General features: G+C 43.8%; 1 protein-coding gene across 1 annotated transcript in view; it reads right to left on the bottom strand.

Moving 5' to 3' along the window:
• The window catches only part of CACNA1E (calcium voltage-gated channel subunit alpha1 E), a 434,559-nt gene that overhangs the window by 93,439 nt on the left and 318,027 nt on the right, over nucleotides 1–23,093 (bottom strand). Inside the window, exons 14-20 of the mRNA XM_081010251.1 lie at nucleotides 16,916–17,028; nucleotides 15,555–15,667; nucleotides 15,066–15,197; nucleotides 13,892–13,964; nucleotides 10,391–10,508; nucleotides 9,136–9,203; nucleotides 3,845–3,942 (exon numbers count right to left, since the gene is read on the bottom strand). Of these exons, the coding sequence (XP_080866377.1) occupies nucleotides 3,845–3,942; nucleotides 9,136–9,203; nucleotides 10,391–10,508; nucleotides 13,892–13,964; nucleotides 15,066–15,197; nucleotides 15,555–15,667; nucleotides 16,916–17,028 (715 nt within the window). The remainder of the gene's footprint in view (nucleotides 1–3,844; nucleotides 3,943–9,135; nucleotides 9,204–10,390; nucleotides 10,509–13,891; nucleotides 13,965–15,065; nucleotides 15,198–15,554; nucleotides 15,668–16,915; nucleotides 17,029–23,093) is intronic.

Genomic DNA, 23,093 nt, shown 5'->3' with positions numbered 1-23,093 from the left:
TGTATGGTCTTTCCTTCATTACCTATTCATTTCCGCAGGGCCTGTAAGACAGAGTTGTTCCACCTGGCCTTTGGCTTGGAGTCAATTTGATTCCCTCCCCCTCTTTCTTTTTTCCTTTCTCCTCCTGTGATGAGGCTGCATTTTAATGTTTTAATGTTTCAATGTTTTAATGTTGTATTTTAATCTTGTTTTTAAGTTGTAATATTATTATTATTATTATTATTATTATTATTATTATTTATTTATTCTCCAGCCACTCTGGGCGGCTTCCAAAAAATATTAAAATAATGTGATACATCAAACATTAAAAGCTTCCCTAAACAGGGCTGCCTTCAGATGTCTTCTAAAAGTTTGGTAGTTGTTGTTCTCTTTGACATCTGGTGGGAGGGCGTTCCACAGGGAGGGCGGCACGACCGAGGGCGGCCTGGTTCCCTGTAACTTGGCTTCTTGCAGTGAGGGAACCGCCAGAAGGCTCTCGGTGCTGGACCTCAGTGTCTGGGTAAAACGATGGGGGTGGAGACGCTCCTTCAAGTATACTGAACCAAGGCCACTTGGGGCTTTAAAGGTCAGCACCAACACTTTGAATTGTGCTCGGAAACATACCGGGAGCCAATGAAGATCTTTCAGGACCAGTGTTATATGGTCTCGGCGGCTGCTCCCAGTCACCAGTCTAGCTGCCGCATTCTGGATTAATTGCAGTTTCTGAGTCACCTTCAAAGGTAGCCCCATGCAGAGTGCATTGCAGTAGTCCAAGTCCATGTTTTGGATGAGCAGTGTGAGCACACTCCAGAATACTCTACAGTACACTGGAACTTTGTGGTAGACACGCAGGGGTTCTCTGGCGGACAAATTGAACTGAAAAGATATGTGAAATGGAAACAGGCCCGGTTTTGAAGTTATGGGAGTAATGTGGTTGCTACTTGGCTTGCTATTCTGGAAACGTAAGAATACAGAAGACATGGAAGGAGTGCAGCCACTGGAGAATAATCAAGCCCCTACCAACACTTTTGATAGCATGAATAGCGAAGTACCATAGAATGAAGACATCAAAAGCAGAAACCACAATGTTTCTTCAACCGTGAAGAAAGACACAAATATGCCTAAAATCTTGTATTATATGCAAGTCCATAGCCCATGGTGATTGGGGCTTTTCTGTACTAGGAGTGGCAGAAACAGGGGCATCATTTCAAGATTCAAAATGCGTGTGAGGGGGGTATATTTCAGCAAAACGTGTGTGTATGCATATGGTAAGATTCCTGTGTAATATTTGAAGGCTGATTTTTGCCATTACAAAAAAAAAGGATAGTGGATTTTAAGACCAATTTTATGATTCCGTTTTACTTCCTCATAATAACTAGAGATACACCGTTCTGAGGAGGGTGGGGGACTGACGACTGCTCCCCCCTTCCCCCCTGGACCTTTGCATGTATGATAGCATGGACATATTGCAATGTGCACACATATATTGTAACACGTTTGTGTTACACGCAATCCCACAAAACCCATTTAATCTGTGAGCACCCATGAAATTCAGCCTGTCAAATACAGCACATCATATCCACATACAAACCACAAACCAATCCACCTGGAAACACTCCCTTGCACCAGAGATGGAAGCTTGTGGGCACCCAAGACTATCACCATGCGCCAAATCCTTGTGGCCAGCACTCCCCCATATCCAGGCCCACACACGCCAAGATGCAGACATTCCCATCCTTTCATACATCAGCATCCAATCTGTCGTGCTTTTCAGCATGGAAGCACCCTTACTCTAGCATAGCCGTGGAACATTCAATTGGGATGTTTGTTACTTCTGGGACTTCTGCTGCCGCAACCAAGAATGGACCGGTTTTCCTTCACTGCCATTGTTCAGAGCTTCTCATAAAACAAGGGAGCTTTTGCATATCACAACCCCCACCTGAAGTTTTGGCTCTCCACCCAGTTCCCAAGAGCTAGTACATGGGTAGGCAAACTAAGGCCCAGGGGCCGGATCCGGCCTAATTGCCTTCTCAATCTGGCCTGCGGATGGTCCGGGAATCAGCGTGTTTTTACATGAGTAGAATGTGCCCTTTTATTTAAAATGCATCTCTGGGTTATTTGTGGGGTGTGCCTGGTGTTTTTACACGAGTGGAATGTGTGCTTTTATTTAAAATGCATCTCTGGGTTATTTGTGGGGCATAGAAATTCATTCATTCCCCCCCCCCCAAAAAAAAATATAGTCTGGCCCCCCACAAGGTCTGAGGGACAGTGGACCAGCCCATGGCTGAAAAGGTTTGCTGACCCCTGAGCTAGAAGGACTTCAGTGAAGCAGCACCACTAAATATTCTTCAAATTCGCTTTGCAGCATTTTTATTTCTGCTTAAAAGGTGGAGTGATCTACTGCAATGGAATAGGAGTAGCTAACTGCATCTTTATTCTCAACCCTCACGCTTCTTCCTAAAGATACTCTTAATTCCAGCATTTTCCCTGTGCCCTAGAGGCATGAAGCATTAGAGGCAGCAGGTTAGCAGCGGGACATAGTTGATGCTGCAGAGCTGGAGCCTTGTTTTTGGCTTCCCCACCTCACAGCTGATGTAAAAATATTTGCATCCCATGAGTAGACTGCATCACGTGGGCACTTTGCAGAGTAGCATCCCTTTCCCACCAGGGCCACTGAAGCTAGATATGCAATACATTCTGGCTTACAAGTGTGAAATGAGGACATTCTCACAGGCTGGGAGGCGGCCAGAAGGGAGAAGCTGTGCTAGGGCAACTCTACCACCCCAGTAACATATGAATGGGCTCAGGGTCTCTCTGGACAAAGTATTTTGGCCAGCTCTCTGGCTAAAGCCTGCACATGGTGGCTGCTGCCAAATGGAAAGCCATTGGGATAGAACAATTCAATGCACCTTCAGGAAAGGTGTGATCCCATTTAAAGGAATCCTACCTGATCTAGCAGATTTGACAAGCAAACATGTCAAGAGAAGGGACTTGGAGACCAAGTTCTAGGTCAGGGGTCAGGGGTCAACAACCTTTTCCAGCCGTGGGCCAGTCCACTGTCCCTCAGCCCATGTGGTGGGCTGGACTATATTTTTTTGGGGGGGGAATGAACAAATTCCTATGCCCCACAAATAACCTAGAAATGCATTTTAAATAAAAGGACACATTCTACTCATGTAAAAACACACTGATTCCCGGACCGTCCGTGGGCCAGATTGAGAAGGTGATTGGGCCGCATCCAGCCCCCGGGGTGGCTATGATTAGGATTAATTTCCTCAATGATGGAGCAAATCTCTCCCCTCCTTTTTTTTAAATGATGCTGGTGTTGGAATGGAGAAAACCTTCCCAACAACTTGATGAACTAAGAACGTTTTCGTTTTCACACTGCTTTTAACCATCTAAACTCTTCCAGCCCTATGAATCTGTGATGCTAAGTGTGCTACTTTCCTGCATCCCTCCCCTCCTAGCTTTGCACGAATGCTTGCAAGTTTGACGCTGCTGAGGTGTCTGCACAGTGCTAAGAATATGCAAAAACCTTCTGGGAAAATGTTGCTCTTCTGATCAAACCTCGTTGAGTTTCCACATCATCTGAAGAGGAACCTCCAAATCAAGTTCATATTTTCCTTTCTGGTGGTAACCTAAGGATGCGCAGAAGCCACATGAAAAATGTAGAAGCCTCAACTAAACAGTATTTTGGCTTTCCTTGAAACCTCTCAGATCTTTCACCTGAGCGGTAACCACCAAATTTGCTTTAGGCTCTACAGAGGGATTTCTCTTTCTTTTGAATGTGAATGCAATCGGCATGACCGTAACAAGTTTTCAGGGGGTGAGGAGAGGGTGCCCTATGATGGATGAGGCCACTCACTCTATAGCAGGCATGTTGGGAGCAGACATTGGACTGACTTCCTTGGCTTTCTGCAAGGCGTGCTTCTGATTAAAAGCCTCTTCTTCCTCCTGCTCATCCTAAATAAAAAAACAAAACAACAACAAACCTATGGTTACGTGAAACATACTCAATAAACACACAAGACATAACCGGCTGTATTTTTGAATAAATAAGGTATACTATTCATTGTATCAAATTGTAGATTTCAACGGAAGTCTTATAAAGTTCAACGAAAAAAGCAGAAGGCCCAGTGGATCAGTTCATTCATTCTATAGTCAGTTCATATTACATTTGAGCCTGTACTACTGATGAAGCCTAGGATGGCGAAACAAGGCTAATATTCCGGAAATCCTTGTCTTAGACTCTGTGAAAGGATTCTGTGGAACTGTAACAAACCTTCATGTGGATTATTGGACTCTATGAACAGACAGGTGGAATAGACACATACATGTATGGACCTTATGCATGAACTGACTATAGAATGAACTGATCCACTGGGTCTTCTGCTTTTTTCGATGAACTTTATAAGACTTCTGTTGAAATCTACAATTTGATACAATGAATAGTATACCTTATTTATCCTAAATAAAAGACAAAGGAGCTGGTTAAAAGGGAACATAGCATAATTTACTATTTTCTCACATGTTATGAGCTTTGTTATAAGAGCAGCTGCCAGGCTGCAACACAGAGGTCTGCATGGTCACATTAAATTCACAGATGTAACAGGCTTCTGCCATCTATCACACCACCATTGCTCTCCAAGTGCTCTGTTAAACAGCTTAAGTACTAAAGTGCTAGAGCAGGCAGGAAAAGGGAGCAGACAGCAGAGCCCAGGAAAGCTATGGGTGCCTTGTTCCTCGGTGCATCCTGGAATTCAAAGGGACACTGTGCATTTCCAGTTTGCAACCCAGGAACCCCTAGTTATAAGACTGAAAATCACATTCAACTTTCACGAACAGAATTATCGGAGAGGTAACCACAGAGCAAGATGAGACCTGTGGAACCAGAGTTCTAGTTACAGGTAGGTAGCCATGTTGGTCTGCCATAGTCGGAACAAACAAACAAAAAAATTCTTTCCCATAGCACCTTAGATACCAACTAAGTTTGTTATCGGTATGAGCTTTCGTGAAGTGTGCATGCAGATGAAAGCTCATACCAATAACAAACTTAGTTGGTCTCTAAGGTGCTTGCTGCTGTTGTTGTTTAGCCATTAGGCGTGTCCGACTCTTCGTGACCCCATGGACCAGAGCACACCAGGCACTCCTGTCTTTCACTGCCTCCTGCAGTTTGGTCAGACTCATGTTCGTAGCTTCGAGAACACTGTCCAACCATCTCATCCTCTGTCGTCCCCTTCTCCTTGTGTCTTCAATCTTTCCCAACATCAGGGTCTTTTCCAGGGAGTCTTCTCTTCTCATGAGGTGGCCAAAGTATTGGAGCCTCAGCTTCAGGATCTGTCCTTCCAGTGAGCACTCAGGGCTGATTTCCTTAAGAATGGATAGGTTTGATCTTTTTGCAGTCCATGGGACTCTCAAGAGTCTCCTCCAGACCATAATTCAAAAGCATCAATTCTTCGACGATCAGCCTTCTTTATGGTCCAGCTCTCACTTCCATACATCGCTACTGGGAAAACCATAGCTTTAACTATACGGACCTTTGTTGGCAAGGTGATGTCTCTGCTTTTTAAGATGCTGTCTAGGTTTGTCATTGCTTTTCTCCCAAGAAGCTGGCGTCTTTTAATTTCATGACTGCAGTCACCATCTGCAGTGATCATGGAGCCCAAGAAAGTAAAATCTCTCACTGCCTCCAGGTGCTACTGGAAGGATTTTTTTTTTATTCTGTGGAACCACTTATGACTCCAATTTTCAGCTGAAACCAGTTGTTTTTGAAATCAAATTCTTGAAGTTAAAGCTTTTAAAAATCTTGACAACACTGCATCACATGAAGGTGACCAGACTGGAACCGACTTCTAAGTCCTAAGACCTCAGTCCCAAGCATGGATACTTGGAAGTAAGTCACATTCATGGAGGCAGCTGCCCATTCAAACTGCCTCCCATTATATATCAGGCAGATGTGGTCTTTATCGTCTTCTCAGAGACTGTCAAAGACATTCCTTCTTCAACAAGCCTTTTAAGTGGAGTTTGTTTGTCTTTTAAATCCCAGGTTGCCCCTGCATTTAATCTGAACTGTTCTATATCTGAAATTGTTTTATGTGTTATTGTTAAATCGAAGCGATTCACAAATGGAACTCAATAAACAAATGGACATTTCACTATCATCTCTGTTTACAGGCTTTGGAGATTCCTGCGGTTGTTTTTGAAGCTAGAAACTGATCATGAGCCAGCTTTTCTTTTGCAAAGAACAAGAAGTTGAAGTTGTGTTTGTGTGTGTGTCACCCAACTGGCAGCAGGCTCAGGACACTTCACACTCTTCCTAATTGATTTATGGAATTTGCTGCTACAAGATACAGTGATGACCACTAGAGGATTAGGGGGAGTTAAAAGCGGATTAGACAAATTCAGGGAGAATAAGCCTCTCAACTGGATTTTTGCAATGATAGATATACGGTATTTCCATGTTTGTGGGCTGAAAGTTCCTATCACTAGATAACTGCATGTGTGGGTGGGTATAACAGCAGGAAGGAGCTGTTGCCTTCATGCCCCATTCTGGGCTTCCCAGTAGCAACTGGATGGGCATTGTTGGAAACCAGTGGCTGAGCTAGATAGATCTTTGGTCTGTCCCAGCAGGACCATTCTTAAGCTCTGAAAAGCATTTTCAGCACACAGCTCTCTTGCAATGATGGCAGTTCTGGGTTCAGGATGCTCATTACCTGTTTTATCCAACAAAGTCCGTATATTCCATGTTCCAAATTTCAATTGTCTTTTACAACTGCTGGGTGGTGACCCCACTGGGCATGGTAATCCAGTCAGGGGGGAACGGGAGGCAGACTCTGTTTAGGGCACCTTTTCTAGCCCCTCCTGCTTTTCGGGGTGAGCAGAGTGGACCCTAAATAGGACTGCTCACTCATGGATACACATATAGCAAAAATTATCTGAACAGGGAGCTTCTTGTAAGTTGCGTTGCTCCCTGGGAACAGGGTGGGTGAGTGGGCACTGTCCTTTGGCCTGGAAAGGAGGTTGCATTTACTTTCACCTCTGAAGTTATTATTATTGTTTATCACACTTACACCCCACTCTTCTTCCAAACACCTCTGAGTGTCACAGTCTTGGGGTCTCGGATCCCTCAGAGCTTAGGGCAGCTGCTTCTGGCTTTCATCACCAAAAGGAGACCTTCTTCTCTGTCTTCCCATCTGACCAGAGGAGCCCTGCTCATCACTGGGTGGGGAGATAACCTAGCCAACCAGCCTGTCCTCTGCACTGCCTCCTTTCCTTGACTTCACTAGAGGAACTGAGGTCCTACCAAACCTTACTGAATCTGCCCTGCTTTGCCTCAGCAGTGCTTGTTTCTGTAGGTCAGCTAGAACTGAGTCACAAACCTCAAGATGATTCTTGGAGCAATGCAGAAGGAGGGCACGACACTGCCCTCTCCACAGCTGGTATATTTACAGCTTACTTCTGAATTAGGCAAGTTACCGCCACCATTCTGCTTCCACTTCCTTCTAGGTGTCATTTTTATTAATTATGTGGGCACAAAATACTGTGGGGGGCCCTCTCTCTCTCCTGCTGGGGAGATGCGTATTTGTCTGCTTCAGAGTTAAATTAGACAATGCCATCGATTACTACGCTCTATTACACCCACATTAGCCATGTCAGAGATACATTTGCACTGGAGAGTCTTGCTTGGAGTCCAGGAAGTACAAGTTGATGAATCTGTGCTGGAAATGGGAGATATGGAACAGGATCATTCCATTCCCACTCTGAGAGCGGGAACCGGCCCGGTTGCTTAGCTAGCTCACTGTAACCCGTGTGGTTTCCTGGAACACCGTCACACACCAATTCCCAGTGAAGCCTTCCTTGGCATGGCCTCAACTCATAATTGTTAGTTAATGATAACTGTTCCACTGTCAGATACCAGAGGATTTGGAGGAAAACAAATAACATTTGGGGCACGGTGCTTTCAGAGCACTGACTGTAATAAACCCTGACCTTTGCAATAAACAGAATGACCGTTGCCACCAAACAGGTAATCTGAGGGCCAAAGTAGATGCAATGCCATACATGCAATTAGCAATTGTGTGAAAGGCTTTTTAAAAAGTAAAAAAAGTGTGGAAAAATCCAGATCAGAAGAAGAAGAAGAGTTTGGATTTGATATCCCACTTTATTGCTACCCTAAGGAGTCTCAAAGCAGCCAACAATCTCCTTTCCCTTCCTCCCCCACAACAAACACTCTGTGAGGTGAGTGAGACTGAGAGATTTCAGAGAAGTGTGACTAGCCCAAGGTCACCCAGCAGCTGCATGTGGAGGAGCAGGGATGTGAACCTCGTTCACCAGATTATGAGTCTACTGCTCTTAACCACTACACCACACTGGCTCCAGACTTTGGTGAGGTCCTCAGGACCACAGTGGCCTCCCATCCTCCACACTAGGGAGGATCACCATCTGTCTTGGGGCCCCACCCCAGCAATTTACTTTTAAGAAGCCATTTGCAGAAATGGTCATTTCATGAATGGTGTTGTGCCCGGTTTGGCCCTGAAAGGAAATGATCCCTTGGCAAATTCTCCTGCACAAGCCCCACAAGCCCTCCTGTCTCAGGGAAAGGTTGAGAGATCAAAAACAAAACTCAACCAGGCATGTCAGTTGCTTTTGCCGTGGTTGCAGAAAGAATTGGCCAATCACATCTCACAGAAATTTAATCAGTGAGGAAAAATAATAGGTACTGGGAATTCAAGGCAGTGAGAAAAAATTAGGAACAGGGCCTCCTTTGTGGGGGCACCTCTCCCTTGGAACTTTAGGGATGCTTTTAACTGCTTGTTTGCACTGTGTTGTTTACAGGGATCTTTGCTGCTTTATTCTCTTTTAAATCTTTATTCTCTTTTTTAATTGGGTTGTTTTCCGTGGTAATCTATTATCATTTTTAATACTCGCTGCCAGTCAATATAGGTAACGCTGGGCTAGATGGACCAATGGTCTGTATTTTTAAAAACAATCTCGCATATTCCAGAGTGAGGACTTGCCACTCAGTATCTTCTGTGGTTTTGCTCTGGTGAGCAGGGGCTCAAATCGTGTCCCATCAAAATTATATCCGTGTCACTAAGAACATATTACAGTCTGGATGGAGCTAAAGTGGCTTTTTCCAAAGAAGTCTAGATTTACCTTTGTCAGCTCCTGCGCATTAGCTAGGTTATCCACAGCAATGGCCAAGAAAACATTAAGCAGGGTATCTAAAAGAGTTGAGGGTGAATGAAGCATCCGATTAGACCAGCTGGATGGACATCATGCAGACATTCCTGCCTTGTGGAAGAGGATAATAGCACCCCCCCCCCCATATTAGGGGCCTATACTGCACCAGGACGGGTTGAAAGATGGACTCTCACATGATCATAGGGGAGTTTTCTGTGTCTTCACTATACCAATCTAGAAACTTAGCATAATGATGTGGTTATATCCCATGTGATCTTCCTTTTATATCTTTCCTTCAAATATCGTCAGTTTGGCATGGGATCCTGCCAACCACAGAAAAATGATAACAGCCTCACCTACCCAAGGGCTATGATTTCAAACACAGGACCACTTCTACAAGTGTCTCCTGGTGCCTAGACTCAGGAATATGGCAGAGCGAAGGGGATGGGCTGCTTATGTCTAAAAGGACAGTCATTTGGGCCAAGCAGCAAGTCAAGATAAAATTCAAACTAGACAAGATGCCAGGAGATGCATTATCAGTCACCACAGAGCTTTTAAAAACTGAAATTCAACTTCTGGATCAAGGGAGATGGAGGAGGGTGGGGAATACATAACCCTCCCCCTCCAAGTATTCTTATTTTTTAAATTGGGCCTCTCCTGCTACTTTTACAAAGGAATTTTTTTTCTCCTAGTGGGAGATAAAAAAAAAATGGATTAGAAAAATTGCCTGGGGAGAAATTGCAACTCTTCCTCCCATCCCCTCCTGTTTTGCAGCCGACCATGGCAACACTTTGGTACAAACAAACCATGGTGTAGAACATGGGTAGGCAATTTAAGGCCTGGGGGCTGGATCCGGCCCAATCGCCTTCTCGATCTGGCCTGCAGACGGTCCAAGAATCAGCATGTTTTTACATGAGTAGAATGTGTCCTTTTATTTAAAATGCATCTCTGGGTTATTCGTGGGGCATAAGAATTCATTCATTATTTTTTTTCAAAATATAGTCCGGCCCCCCACAAGGTCTGAGGGACAGTGGACCGGCCTCCTTCTGAAAAAGGTTTCTGACCCCTGGTGTAGAGATTGGTAATGCAGTTCCTCTTTGACTCTAAAAATCCAAGAAAATGCAGCAACATTGACAGAAGTGTTCTCAGGCTACTTCTCTCCATGGTGCTGAAATTTACAAAATATCACATCAGAACCACCATCATGGCAGAGCAATAGGAAGGATACAGTTTCCAAAAAGTGTGAGGATGATGAAGTAGATGGACGACCACATTCCTGAGCTGACACCACCTTGGGAGCGAATTCCATTGTACATCACTTCATTCCAGTCTTCCCCTGTCAAAATCTAAACAAACAAGCAGCTCTTATAACAACGTCCTTATTTTACACTTCAGAAGAGGATGTTTCAGTTATGGAGAGCCTACTAAATCACTGAAACAAATGACACAAAGGAAAAAAAAAGGAAGGAATGAAATAAAGAAGGAAGGCACCTTTTCCTCCCTTCATCTAACCAACCATCCATTTTTCCTTGGCCCCAAATTCTGCCTTTCTTATATAACAATAAGGCAAAAGAATAGTCAGAACTGTAAAAAGGGGTACAGTCCTTCCTCAGAGGCCTTACTGTCTTACTGCCTAATTTACAAAAGACGGGTTGGAAGTGGGGGCAAAGAAAAGCCCAATAAAAGAATAAAAAGTAAAGTAAAGGGACCCCTGACCATTAGGTCCAGTCGTGACCAACTCTGGGGTTGCGGCGCTCATCTCACTTTATTGGCTGAGAGAGCCAGCGTACAGCTTCCGGGTCATGTGACCAGCATGACTAAGCCGCTTCTGGCGAACCAGAGCAGTGCACGGAAACACCGTTTACCTTCCCGCTGGAGCGGTACCTATTTATCTACTTGCACTTTGACGTGCTTCCGAACTGCTAGGTTGGCAGGAGCAGGGACCGAGCAATGGGAGCTCACCCCGTCGTGGGGATTCGAACCGCCGACCTTCTGATCGGCAAGTCCTAGGCTCTGTGGTTTAACCCACAGCGCCACACATAGACATAATAAAAGGATACTGGGAGCTAAAACTACAGAATCAGCTGCACAGAACAACTTTAGGCCGCAGATGGGGGAAACTCTAATTTCCGAATGGTCCTCCCAAATAAAAAAGAAAAAGTACAAACACAGTTTCCAGTACATGCCAGTAGGTGGTTCCCCCGCACAGGGTGCTGGGCCAAGGGGACACAAAATTGAGAAGATCCATCATTGAGAAGATCCATTTGGGGGCACCACATTTGGCCTCGCTCAGGGCACCATACCACCGAAGATTACCAAAGTCCAGCCCGGTTTATATCCAGTTCTACTGTTCTGCTCACACAGCAGACTTCAACTTGTGCAACTGAACAGCCCCCTCTCCTGTCCTCTGGCACACTTTCAAAATATGGTCCAGAGGGTTTGAGGGCCCTCTGTTGGCTGTGTACCTTGGCTCTGAGGAAGAGACAGTGAAGAGTTCGCTCTCATTAGGAGTCTTTGCAATGTCAAGGTGGTGTTCCTTGAAAGTTTTAGCTCCAAGGAGTTATTTTTGAGAAAGGATTCATTTAAAGGGAAAGAGAGGACACATCCCTCTCAGCAGAGAAGACTAGGCTGTTCAAGCCAGGTGTGTAAGTGCTGTGGGAGATTCAGAAGAAAGAGCAAGGAAAGGAAAGGAAAGGAAAGGAAAGGAAAGGAAAGGAAAGGAAAGGAAAGGAAAGGAAAGGAAAGGAAAGGAAAGGAAAGGAGAGGAGAGGCGCTTCTATGGAGCACAGAATTAGGGGAAGATAGAATAATGTGAATATGGTGAGTGAATGAGGAATGGAGAGCTTTGTTATAAAGAAAAGGAGAACGTCAAAGCAAAAGGGAGCCACTGCAGAAACTGAAGTCAATGGGCGACAGGATCAGAGAAGTGAAAGAAAGGCTATTTTATCTGCCAATCAGAAGGTTGGAGGTTCGAATCCCCGCGACGGGGTGAGCTCCCGTTGCTCGGTCCCAGTTCCTGCCAACCTAGCAGTTCGAAAGCACGTCAAAAGGTGCAAGTAGATAAACAGGTACTGTTCCAGCGGGAAGGTAAACGGCGTTTCCATGTGCTGCTCTGGTTTCGCCAGAAGCAGCTTTAGTCAACAAACACCGGCTCCCTCGGCCTGTAAAGCGAGATGAGCGCCGCAACCCCAGAGTCGCCTGTGACTGGACTTAACTGTCAGGGGTCCTTTACCTTTACCTTTTTTTCACACAAGTTAAGTATGCAGGGTTGCTTCAAAAGAGCTCCTCACACATAAGTTTTTGTTCTTTCTGGGGTTGCTCTTGACCTGTGTTGACTAAGGATGTGTAAAACATCCACTTAGGGTTGTTACAGAACAACACACCTCTACAGATGAGTGATGAGTGAGGGCCACCAGATTGGTTGCAAGACAGCCTTCTCCACACAAAGTGCACATGATATTACACGTTACTCTTCAATGCGTAATACAATTTCTCTGCCTGTGGTTGCCTCGTAAAGGTAAAGGGACCCCTGACCATTAGGCCCAGTCGTGACCGACTCTGGGGTTGCGGCACTCATCTCGCTTTATTGGCCAAGGGAGCCGGTGTCTAGCTTCCGGGTCATGTGGCCAGCATGACTAAGCCACTTCTGGCAAACCAGAGCAGCGCACGGAAACGCCGTTTACCTTCCCGCCAGAGCGGTACCTATTTATCTACTTGCACTTTGACATGCTTTCGAACTGCTAGGTTGGCAGGAACAGGGACCAAGCAATGGAAGCTCACCCCATTGCAGGGATTCGAACCGCCGACCTTCTGATCGGCAAGTCCTAGGCTCTGTGGTTTAACCCACAGCGCCACCCGCGTCCCTATGTGGTTGCCTCGTAGGGACTGGGAAATGCATCATTTAATGATGTTAGGAACATGAGCTAACTGTTGGGATAGCTTTGAGAGGCAGGATGGTATATATTATTTATCAATTATCCTTCCACTTACACACTTGAGTAAAATTAGCATCTAGTTTGGCAGAGTTAAAAATATACCATCCTTTGCAACATTCACATGGAAACTTGGGACCAAACTTTCTGTAGCTTTCTGTAATTATCCAGGTTGCCTCTGGCAGATAGAACCTTCCCATTTATTTATCCCTCTGCATAAATAACAACATCAAAGTCCTTAATGCAAGGACATAAAAATATTGTTTGCTTACATAAAGCTGCAGACTCAACTTAAAATGTGAAACAAGTCAGGCAAAATATACTTCTAGATTACAAAACACATGGTTCAGATCAAAGATGGCACCTGTGCTTGGAAGAACATAGACAGTGCATCCTACTCCTAAGGCTACGTGATGAGAAAGAGAGTGTTTCTCAGGCGGGAGGAATTAATAAGAATTACGGTATGTTCCTTCCTGCCTGGGCAAGCAGAGGATGTGGCCTCACAAAAGTGCCCTCTAGGAATTTACAGGCAACTCCATGCGTCTTAACCCTTTGCTCACATAGCAGACATGGAATTTTATATTTTGACCTGGACATCACTTCCCCACGCTAAGCTGCACTACACATTGCTGACGGGAAGGGTGAGAACTTGATTACCATTTTCAGAGGCTGCCTCGTGTCTCTCCTATCACCTGCCCTGAATCACAGCCAACTACTTAAACAAGAAGCATTACTAAAGGACACAGGCATCTGAGCTCATGTCTTCAGCTGCAGGCTCCTCGCCCCCAGAGTTATACCTGGAAAACTGTCATGATGGCTGCAGGGAAGGTGTCAAAGTTTGCAGAAGGAGTCCCATCCATAAAATTAAATCTGTAAAGAAGTAAAAAAACAAAAAAAACAAGCTATAACAAGCTGCTTCTTCTGGCCCACCAGCAGATTAATTTACCCAGCCTCCTTGTCCTCCCCTCTATCTCGTCTCCTGTCATTTTGGTAATTTCCACATAGATATGATGAAGGTGGTGTGTATTTCTGCATCCCACTCTCCTGCACATGTTTATCTACTTTGTATACTCTATTCTGCAACCAAGAGTCAAGATTCGATATAATTCTCTATGTATTTTTTGCACGTGGAACAAGGTGGCAGAAGAGAATGGAGGGAAAGTTAAGAGCAAATAGTAGAAAAGATGAACAAGATTCAGCAACAGGAGCAATAGAGAACAGTAGGGATCTGTGTAAGACCCTCAGTTCCAGCTCTTGGTCCCTGATAGCACTGTCCAGATCTAGCACTGCTTTCCTGGGATCAGATACATGGCCTACACCAGGCATAGGCAAACTCGACCCTCCAGGTGTTTTGGGACTACAACTCCCATGATCCCTAGCTAGCAGGACCAGTGGTCAGGGATGATGGGAATTGTAGTCCCAAAACATCTGGAGGGCTGAGTTTGCCTATGCCTGGCCTACACATTTTAAAGTCTTTCTCTACAGGAGTGAAGGCAATAACCCTTCAAAAGCGAGGTGGAACATTTCTTAGGAAAGCCAAATTCTGCAGCGATGAGTTAATTCAATGCCTGTGCAGCAAAAACCTACAGACACGGAGAATGCATGCAACCAAGGCATGTAATTCTCTCCAGAAATCAGTAGGAACAGTTCTGTTTTTTCTATAATAACTTTTTTTGGGGGGTACTCTCGTTTTCCTACTCATATTGAAATACTGCCCCTCAATGAGGCCAAACTTAGATTCACAAAATGTTTCGGGGTATGCGCCCCCCCCAGAAAAAAAGCACTGAGTACAAATAGGCCACTATAAGTTGGAGGAATAAAGCAAGCAATTGCCTTAGAGTGCTTGAGAAGAAGCAAGTAGCTTTATGGATAAACAATCTGGTGAAAGCTAGTGAGGCAGCTTTATGAAATATTCTGATATACTGGTCGGCATTTCAAAAACAAGCAAACATGGCCTGGCCATCTACTTACCTGCCACCAAAGAGCTGCATCCCAAGCAGGGCAAAGACTACAATGAAGAGGAAAAGGAGGAAGAGGAGGCTGATAATAGACTTCATAGAACTCATCAGTGAGACCACCAAATTCCTCAAGGAAGCCCAATACCTGGAAAATCCAGATGTTACTGTAGCATGCTTCCTAAAGCATTGCAATGCTCTTTCAACTTGGGCTGGCTTTTGTTAGCCAGCAGGTGTGTGCATGCCTGTGTGTCGGGGGCAGAAGGGGAGTTTCCATTATTTGATCAGTGTTGTCCAATTTATTTTTCTTTATTTAGCTTTGTTTAGCTACTTAGCCAGGTGAATTAAATGCTATCAATAGTATAGGTTACAAATGAGATGGGGAAACTGGGTTGTTGATGGAACAAGGAGGAACAACAGGGCGACAAAAGGAAAAGTGGGGGTAACATTTGCTCAGGGATCATTTTAGAAAAAAAACAGGGACGAGATCGTTTGTTTCACTCACTTTGTGATTTTAAATATCCTTAGAAGTCGCAGGGCTCGTAAGACGCTAATCCCAAAAGAGGTTCCAGGTCTGAAGATCGTCCAAACCACTTCAAAGATGCTTCCCACTGTGACCTGAGTCATCAAACACATACAGAAGAAACAAGCAATTGAATCACCTATGAATGGAAAGACGTAAGTGAGCAAATCCACCCAACAACTCAACCACCTTCTCAGCTATCCTCTCTCAGCTATCCCAGAAGGGCAAAGTCTCCCTGACAAGAGACTTAAAAAAGTGAGCTGGACTGGGAAAAATTGTGGAAAGTAAGTCTGAAATTTACAGATTATTCTCTTTTGAAAGAAAATTACATGAAGATGATGTACAGATGGTATATCACACCAGTACAAATAGCAAAAATGTACAAAACCGGGTCAAATATTTGCTGGAAATGTAAAGAAAAAGAAGGTACTTTTTATCATATGTGGTGGGAATGTAGAGAAGTAAAAAAATAATAATTGGGAAATGATATATAACGAATTGAAAAAATGTTTAAAATGGCATTTGCAAAAAAACCAGAAGCATTTTTGTTAGAGATTGTAGGACAAGACCTGCCAAGAAAAATAAAAAATCTATTTATGTATGCTACAACAGCGGCAAGAATCTTGTTAGCACAAGGATGGAAGAACGAGGAAATCCCAACGAAAGAACAGTGGCAAGAAAAATTGATGAGCTATTAGGAATTGGCCAAGTTGACATATAAACTGCATTGACAAGGACAACCGTGGCTTTAAGGAAGAATGGGAACTTTTTACAATCTACTTAAAAAGACAACAAAATGACTTGGACTCCTTGGCAGGTTTTGAATAAACACCCACAAATTTATTAGTTGACTATATGATAGACAAGGCAAGGATATGGACAATTTTATAATATGCAGAGAACAATATGTGCAAAGAAACCAGAGAGGGGAGCTGAGGAAAGTCCAGGGGGGGGTGGGGAGGGAGGGGGGAAAGGGGAAAAATAATGTAATTGAATTTTTGGATTGAGAAATTGTTATGTTGAAATTGTTTAATAATTTTTTTTTATTTTATTTTTTAAAGTGAGCTGGAAGAAAGGCCCTCCTTATGACATGTTTGTGGACTCCATGAAGTGAATATATGAATGAACAATCTGTTTCATTCAAATGACTGTAATTCCTCCGCCAATTCCTGCACTGACAAGATGGTAATTTGGCTCTTGGAGGTGTTACAATAACACCACGTTTCCACCCCCTCTCCCCTTCCAGTATCTTCTACACATCAGTGCAGTTCCCCAGAGAATCTTCTACCCCGCTCTGCCATTCGCACTTGTTCTGTTCTGCTTCTTATCTGCGCAGTGCTTACCCCACAGTCAAAGCAGTTGAAAGAAGAATGGAAATAAAGTCGGGGCCCCATCCCGTACATCTTCAAGGACATCTCTAGGAGGAAGAGGCCCAGAAATATAAACTCTGCATAGTCTGAAAGAAAGAAATTCAGGTGTGTTCATTCGATCTCTGCTTCTCTCCATCCACTATTGCAACAAAACTTCACAGCACTGCATGATGGACCCACCCAGAGCTGGTTCATGCTGAGATATTTCTCCCCATGCAGGCACACAACATGAACCAGGCCACAGGAGCAGGACTTGGTTGCCATCTTTGTAGCTGCAACTTCTAAGGAAAATGTGGTGGTGAGAATAGAAATAGGCAACTTCCCTGCGTGGGGCAGAAAGACTACAGACCAATTTCTAGTTGACCACCTGGTACCTGTTGGGGAAGTCTTGAGAAGAATGTTGGACCTTTGACCCAACCAGATGCTTCTTACGTTCCTTCCTAACCATGGTGCACATTCAGGATCACTGAACACAGATCGTGACTTCTGCAGAGAGCTCTTTACCACAGTTAAAATGCATTGGCTCCATAAAATAAAATAAAAATAGACCACATGAGGTTGAGGTTGGCCCATCCTTAGCCTGACCTTTCTTCAAGAGATTAGTTTGATGGTGTGAACTGGTCGAAAAGCTGGAAACAAAGCTTTAACCTAGGGACTTCAGTTCCCCAGGAAAACTCCTTGTCAGTTTTGCTAGAGCTATTTTGTCAGCCTGCTATTTTATACAACAGCAGCTTTTTGTGAGGGCTCTCTAAACAATGTTGTGGTCGGCCCAGCCAAACCTGTGGCAATTAAAAAGGTTGCTGCAGTGCTTGTGCCTGGGGGAGACTGACAGTTGTCACACCACTAATGGTCCTTTCTTCTGGCTCAGAACCAACAACTCCCCCCCAGAATAAGCTTTTTAAAAAATGGTGCCCAGCAATATTGTGCTTACCAGTTGCTGGGGGTTTTAAAAAATGAAAAGTAAACCCCAAACAACACAAAAATATAACACTAAAATTGGAACTGATATAAAACTAAAACAACATAAAAGCTTCAAACATTCATCTACATAATACCACAGAAGAAAGTTTACTGTCGTTTCAGGCTTCACTGTGGAGGGGTTTAAATAAATGTGATTAAATTAATAGCCAATTTCGTACCATCAGCCAGACTGGGAGAAGATATAGATTCAGGATACGCTCAGGCAGCAGATAACATTTTTACTACCTTTCCCTTATAAAATATGTTTGTTCTTTGCACCAACATACGCACAGAATCCTGTCTGGAAATCTTATCAATATTTATAGGATCTAATAAGAACATAAGAACATAAGATTCTGATGAAGCTTTTTTTGTTGGCAGCTAGAAAAACAATAGCATGACAATGGAAAAACCTGGATAATGTGTCTTTGAAGATTTGGTGTGGAAACACATGGCGTATAGCAATATCAGAGAGAGAGAAAACACTTTATCCTCAGGTTTGATACAATGAAAAGCACACCCACAGGATTTTAGTGCTGTATGGTGGGACTTTATTTGATGCAAAATGGATAATAGAGAATAGGAGGCATTTCCAGAAGTGGCAAGAAGGGTATGTCAGGGTGATGTCTTAGACAAATGATTAGAGTACACTTAGAACCATAAGGTAAGATTTAGACAAGATATTTATGTGAGAGATGCTGTATCATTTGAACCCCCTCCATAATGGTTTTGTGGTCATATATTGTTTTTTGTGGGAGTGGGTAGCGCTGTATTCTAACCACTGAACCTCTTGGGCTTGCTAATCGGAAGGTCAGCGGTTCGAATCCCTGCAACAGGGTGAGCTCCCATTGCTCTGTCCCAGCTCCTGCCAACCTAGCAGTTCAAAAGCATGCCAGCACAAGTAGATAAATAGGTACCACTGCGGCGGGAAGGTTAACAGTGTTTCCATGCGCTCTGGTTTCCGTCACAGTGCTCCATTGCACCAGAAATGGTTTAGCCATGCTGGCCACATGACCTGGAAAGCTGTCTGTAGACAAACGCCAGCTCCCTTGGCTTGAAAGTGAGAAGAGTCACCTTTGATTGGACTTAACCGTGCAGGGGTCCTTTACCTTTTACCTATTACATTTTTTATTTAATTTGTAGACTTTGAGATTTTTGTTTCTGCGTACTGTCAGTGCTGCCCTTTATGCATGAGAACAATTATAAATAAAACGACGACAGCACACCTATTTCTGTCTAATGTGGGCAAAACTGGAACACCACGGAGAAGATCTTGCAAGTGAGAGGCACAGTGGAGTGGCTACTGACCTGCAGAAAATATATTGTGTGCATAGGGCTCAAGTCGATACGATAATCTCTATTGTCATTGTCCCATACAGAACAACGAAACTGAAAAAAATCTACATCAGACATTCAAAAACCAACAAGCCTGCTATCCCAGCTATCCCAGCCTGGTTAACCCCCTAAAAACTCTGATACCCCATTATTAAATACAATATACTCCCACAGAGACTACCTTACACTGTGTTTAAAACCAAAATCGCATTTGGATAAAACCTGTTTCTCAGGCGGCTATTCCTAGTCTTTATAACCCTGTACCTTCTTCCAGAAGGCAGAAGCTGAAAGAGGTCATTTCCAGGGTGTGCACTGTCCTGCACTATCTCTGCAGCTTTCTTATGACACCTGGAAGCATAGATTTGATCCAAGGTGGGAAGAGTGCACCCATTTATTCTCTCCGCAGTCTTTACAACCCTGGACAACATTGTTTTTTTCCCTGACCGTGCAGTTCCCAAACCACACACACAGACGATAAGTTAATACACTCTCAACAGTACAATGGTAGAATGCCATCCACAGGTCCTTTGAGAGATTATTTTTCCGGAGGATTCTCAGAAAATATAAAGAGTCTAACACTCGTTCATTAGTGAGCAGATTTGTGCTGAATATTCGCCAGTTTCGAATACTAGCTCGGAAACAATCGCATTCCGTGCTGCCAAATTAACCAAAAGAAGAAAACAACTTAACTTTGCATTCACATTGTCTCAGTGCTTTTCAGCATCCCTTCGTTCTCCTGGTTGCTGCTTCCTCTGGGCACCATGCTGGCCCACATGTTTTAGTTTTGAGGCATCCATGATGCGTCCACCACACCAGAAGACGTATCATGGACTTCCGGGGTGGCGCCATCGGTAATGGCGGATTCCCTCTGATCCGGAGGGACTGGCTCCACGGAAAACGGGTCTGTTCCACTATGGCGAAGCGGGGACCCTCTAAAAAATCACAGGCGGATGAAGCCTGTGACCATGGGACTCGGTGGGCACCTTTTGCGCCCCCCCCCCAATTCGTAAAGGAACCCAATTACGGGTTCCGGAGCGAAGAGGGGTTAGTGGCGCGGTGCTGAGAGTCAACTGCTTCTTCCGTGGAGCGAAGCCACACAGCCGTTGCCGGAGAGCGCTACCTTTTTCCTGGGACAATTTGGCTACAAAAACAACTACCCGTGAGCAGATCAAATTTGGACAATTGGACTTTAAACAACGATCTGTGAGTAGAACGGAAAATTGGATTAAGAAATTCCTCTTAATTTGGCACTGAAGCGGGAAGGTCTAAACAGGAAGTCAGCCTTCCGTTTCTTGTAGATAGATTAAAGCAAAGACATGGCAAACTAGAGTGTAGAAAATCGTTTGTAAAGGATCAACTTTCAACATCTAAAATTACTGAACCCCCTTCGGAAGCAGGAGAAGAGGGGGGATTTTTTCCGGATTGCTTAAACCTGCAGAAGAGAGTGTAAGAAAAGTAATTTTCCACCGTATTGAACCTGGGAGCGGGGTGTCAGGACAGACGTTTTTGGGAAGTTCATTGACTATAGACAAATGTTTTTGACAGACAGTTAAAAGAAGAGAAACATAGTGATTCCATTGTCCTCTTTTGCACTTTAAAGGAACAAATATTGACAAAATATCTGAAAAAGGAAACTTTGTTGTTAGATCTGCTGTTAAAAAAGAAAAGAGCTGGATACAAATAGAAGTTCTTCCCCTAGAGGGAGCTTGTGAAACTGTTATTAAACTTGAACTGGGGAGCGTCGCAGCTGCAACAGATTAAGATCGTGGGAATAGACTTCTGACCTTGTATAACAATGTACTCAGAGGCTCTGGTGCGTGCTTTCTGCAAAACAAGTGCTTTATTGGAACAGTTACATGAGAAGACGGATTTGATAACTGTTGCGATCAGAAATTTTGGACAGGTAGTGGGTATCTATATAGAACCCACTCAGGAATCAATTCAGGAATGTGCTCTGACAGATCAGATGAAGGAGGAGGTTGTGGCTGGACCCCGGGAGGCAGAGATGGAGGGAACTGTGGCCCAGCAGGAACATGAGTGGTTGGACCTGACGAATGAACCTGGAAAAAGCCAGATTTGGAGAGATAGAGTCTTGTTTGGTTTGGAGATGGGGGGCTGGATAGACCCCCCTATGCAGGGATGTTTTGACTTTTCAAGTCTGGCGTTGGGCCGGGAGGAGTTTGGAGTTGTGGGGGTCCTCAATTTTGGAGGGACCTTGAAACATGTTTTTAAATACCACATGGAGTTCAGTGTGGACTATGGAAAAGGGGCTGATCTGTCGAGAAGGGACAAAAATACTGTCAAGCTGGAGTCTCCACGAGTGAAAGGAGCAGAAGACAAAGTAAAGTACAGGTATAAATATGAAGAAGATCTGCGGAAGGGACATGGAAGAGACTTAAGGGCCTCGGACATAAGGTTACCAGGTTAATGAACTAGATGGATGGGATAGAAAGGACTGACAAAACCCGAGACCAGGAGGAAGAGACGTTGGATGAAGATTGGAGAAAGTTTCAAAAATTCTATTTAGAAATGTTTTCTAAAATTAATGAGTATTAAAAAAATGTTGGAACGAAATTATTTGGCTTTAGCAGAAATGTTAAAAAGAACTATGCAAGAATATGTCATGGTTATGAGAAATTGGTATAGATAAGACTCAAGTTTTAAGTTTTAGGGTTTTTTATAGTAAGATAAGGTTAAAATAGACTAAGGTAATTTAATGACAATATTATAAAAAATGGGAAGGATTTGCTGTGATAATCAATAACTAGAATACAAAAAAGGGAGGGGTGAGGGAGTCAATGAAATAAGGTAATGACAGTTAAGGATTTGGGAATATTGGATCTGTTTTGAAACTTTTGTGGTTTATTTTTGTTTTTTGATTTTGATGTGTTATGTGTTTTGTTTTTTGCTTTTTGCTTTTGATTTTTATCGACTTGTATTGTTTGATTGTAGTTTGTTTCTTCCTTGTTTTTTCTTTTTTTTCTCTGACTTTTCTGTAATCTCAAAATTCTTAATAAATATCATTTAAAAAAAAACAACAGAAGACGCATCATGACATCATGACATCATCCACAAAACCACTCACATTAACAGCAGTGAGAGTAAATGCGGTTGAGGGCAGTGAGGGGAAAGAGGAAAGCATGGTGCACAGAAGGAGCAGCTAAAGAAACGAACGTGCCAAACAGCAATGTGAATACATTTACATCATGTCAAAAAAATCTCTGAAAGCAGCCAGTGCTCTTTGACACTCACCACTGCAGTGCATGCTAACTATCAAATACAGTGGTACCTCAGGTTAAGTACCTAATTCGTTCCAGAGGTCTGTACTTAATCTGAAACTGTTCTTAACCTGAAGGACCACTTTAGCTAATGGGGCCTCCTGCTGTCGCCGCCGCCGGAGCACGATTTCTGTTCTCACCCTGAAGCAAAGTTCTTAACCTGAGGTACTATTTCTAGGTTAGCGAAGTCTGTAACCTGAAGCCTCTGTAACCTGAAGCGTATGTAACCCGAGGTACCACTGTATGCAGCTAGAAAAGGGGACTTTTATCCTGCCTTGTGCCATTTTATTTGAACAAAACAACTTCACTGGGGTATATTTCTGACTGAAACCTGTGTCGGAACAGGATCAGGCACCACAAGCAGCCAAGACTGGTTGGGAGCCGCCAGTTCCTTGAAGAGATGGAACCAAGAAGGGAAGAAGAAGAAGAGAATTAGAAGAAGAAGAAGAAGAAGAAGAAGAAGAAGAAGAAGAGGAGGAGGAGGAGTTTGGATTTGATATCCCATTTTATCACTACCCTAAGGAGTCTCAAAGCGGCTAACATTCTCCTTTCCCTTCCTCCCCCACAACAAACACTCT

Source organism: Podarcis pityusensis (genome assembly GCF_964106645.2).
Source record: "Podarcis pityusensis genome assembly, chromosome: 6".
Taxonomy (NCBI): domain Eukaryota; kingdom Metazoa; phylum Chordata; class Lepidosauria; order Squamata; family Lacertidae; genus Podarcis; species Podarcis pityusensis.
The sequence above is the reverse complement of the archived record's forward strand: the minus strand, read 5'-3'. Positions and strand labels throughout refer to the sequence as shown.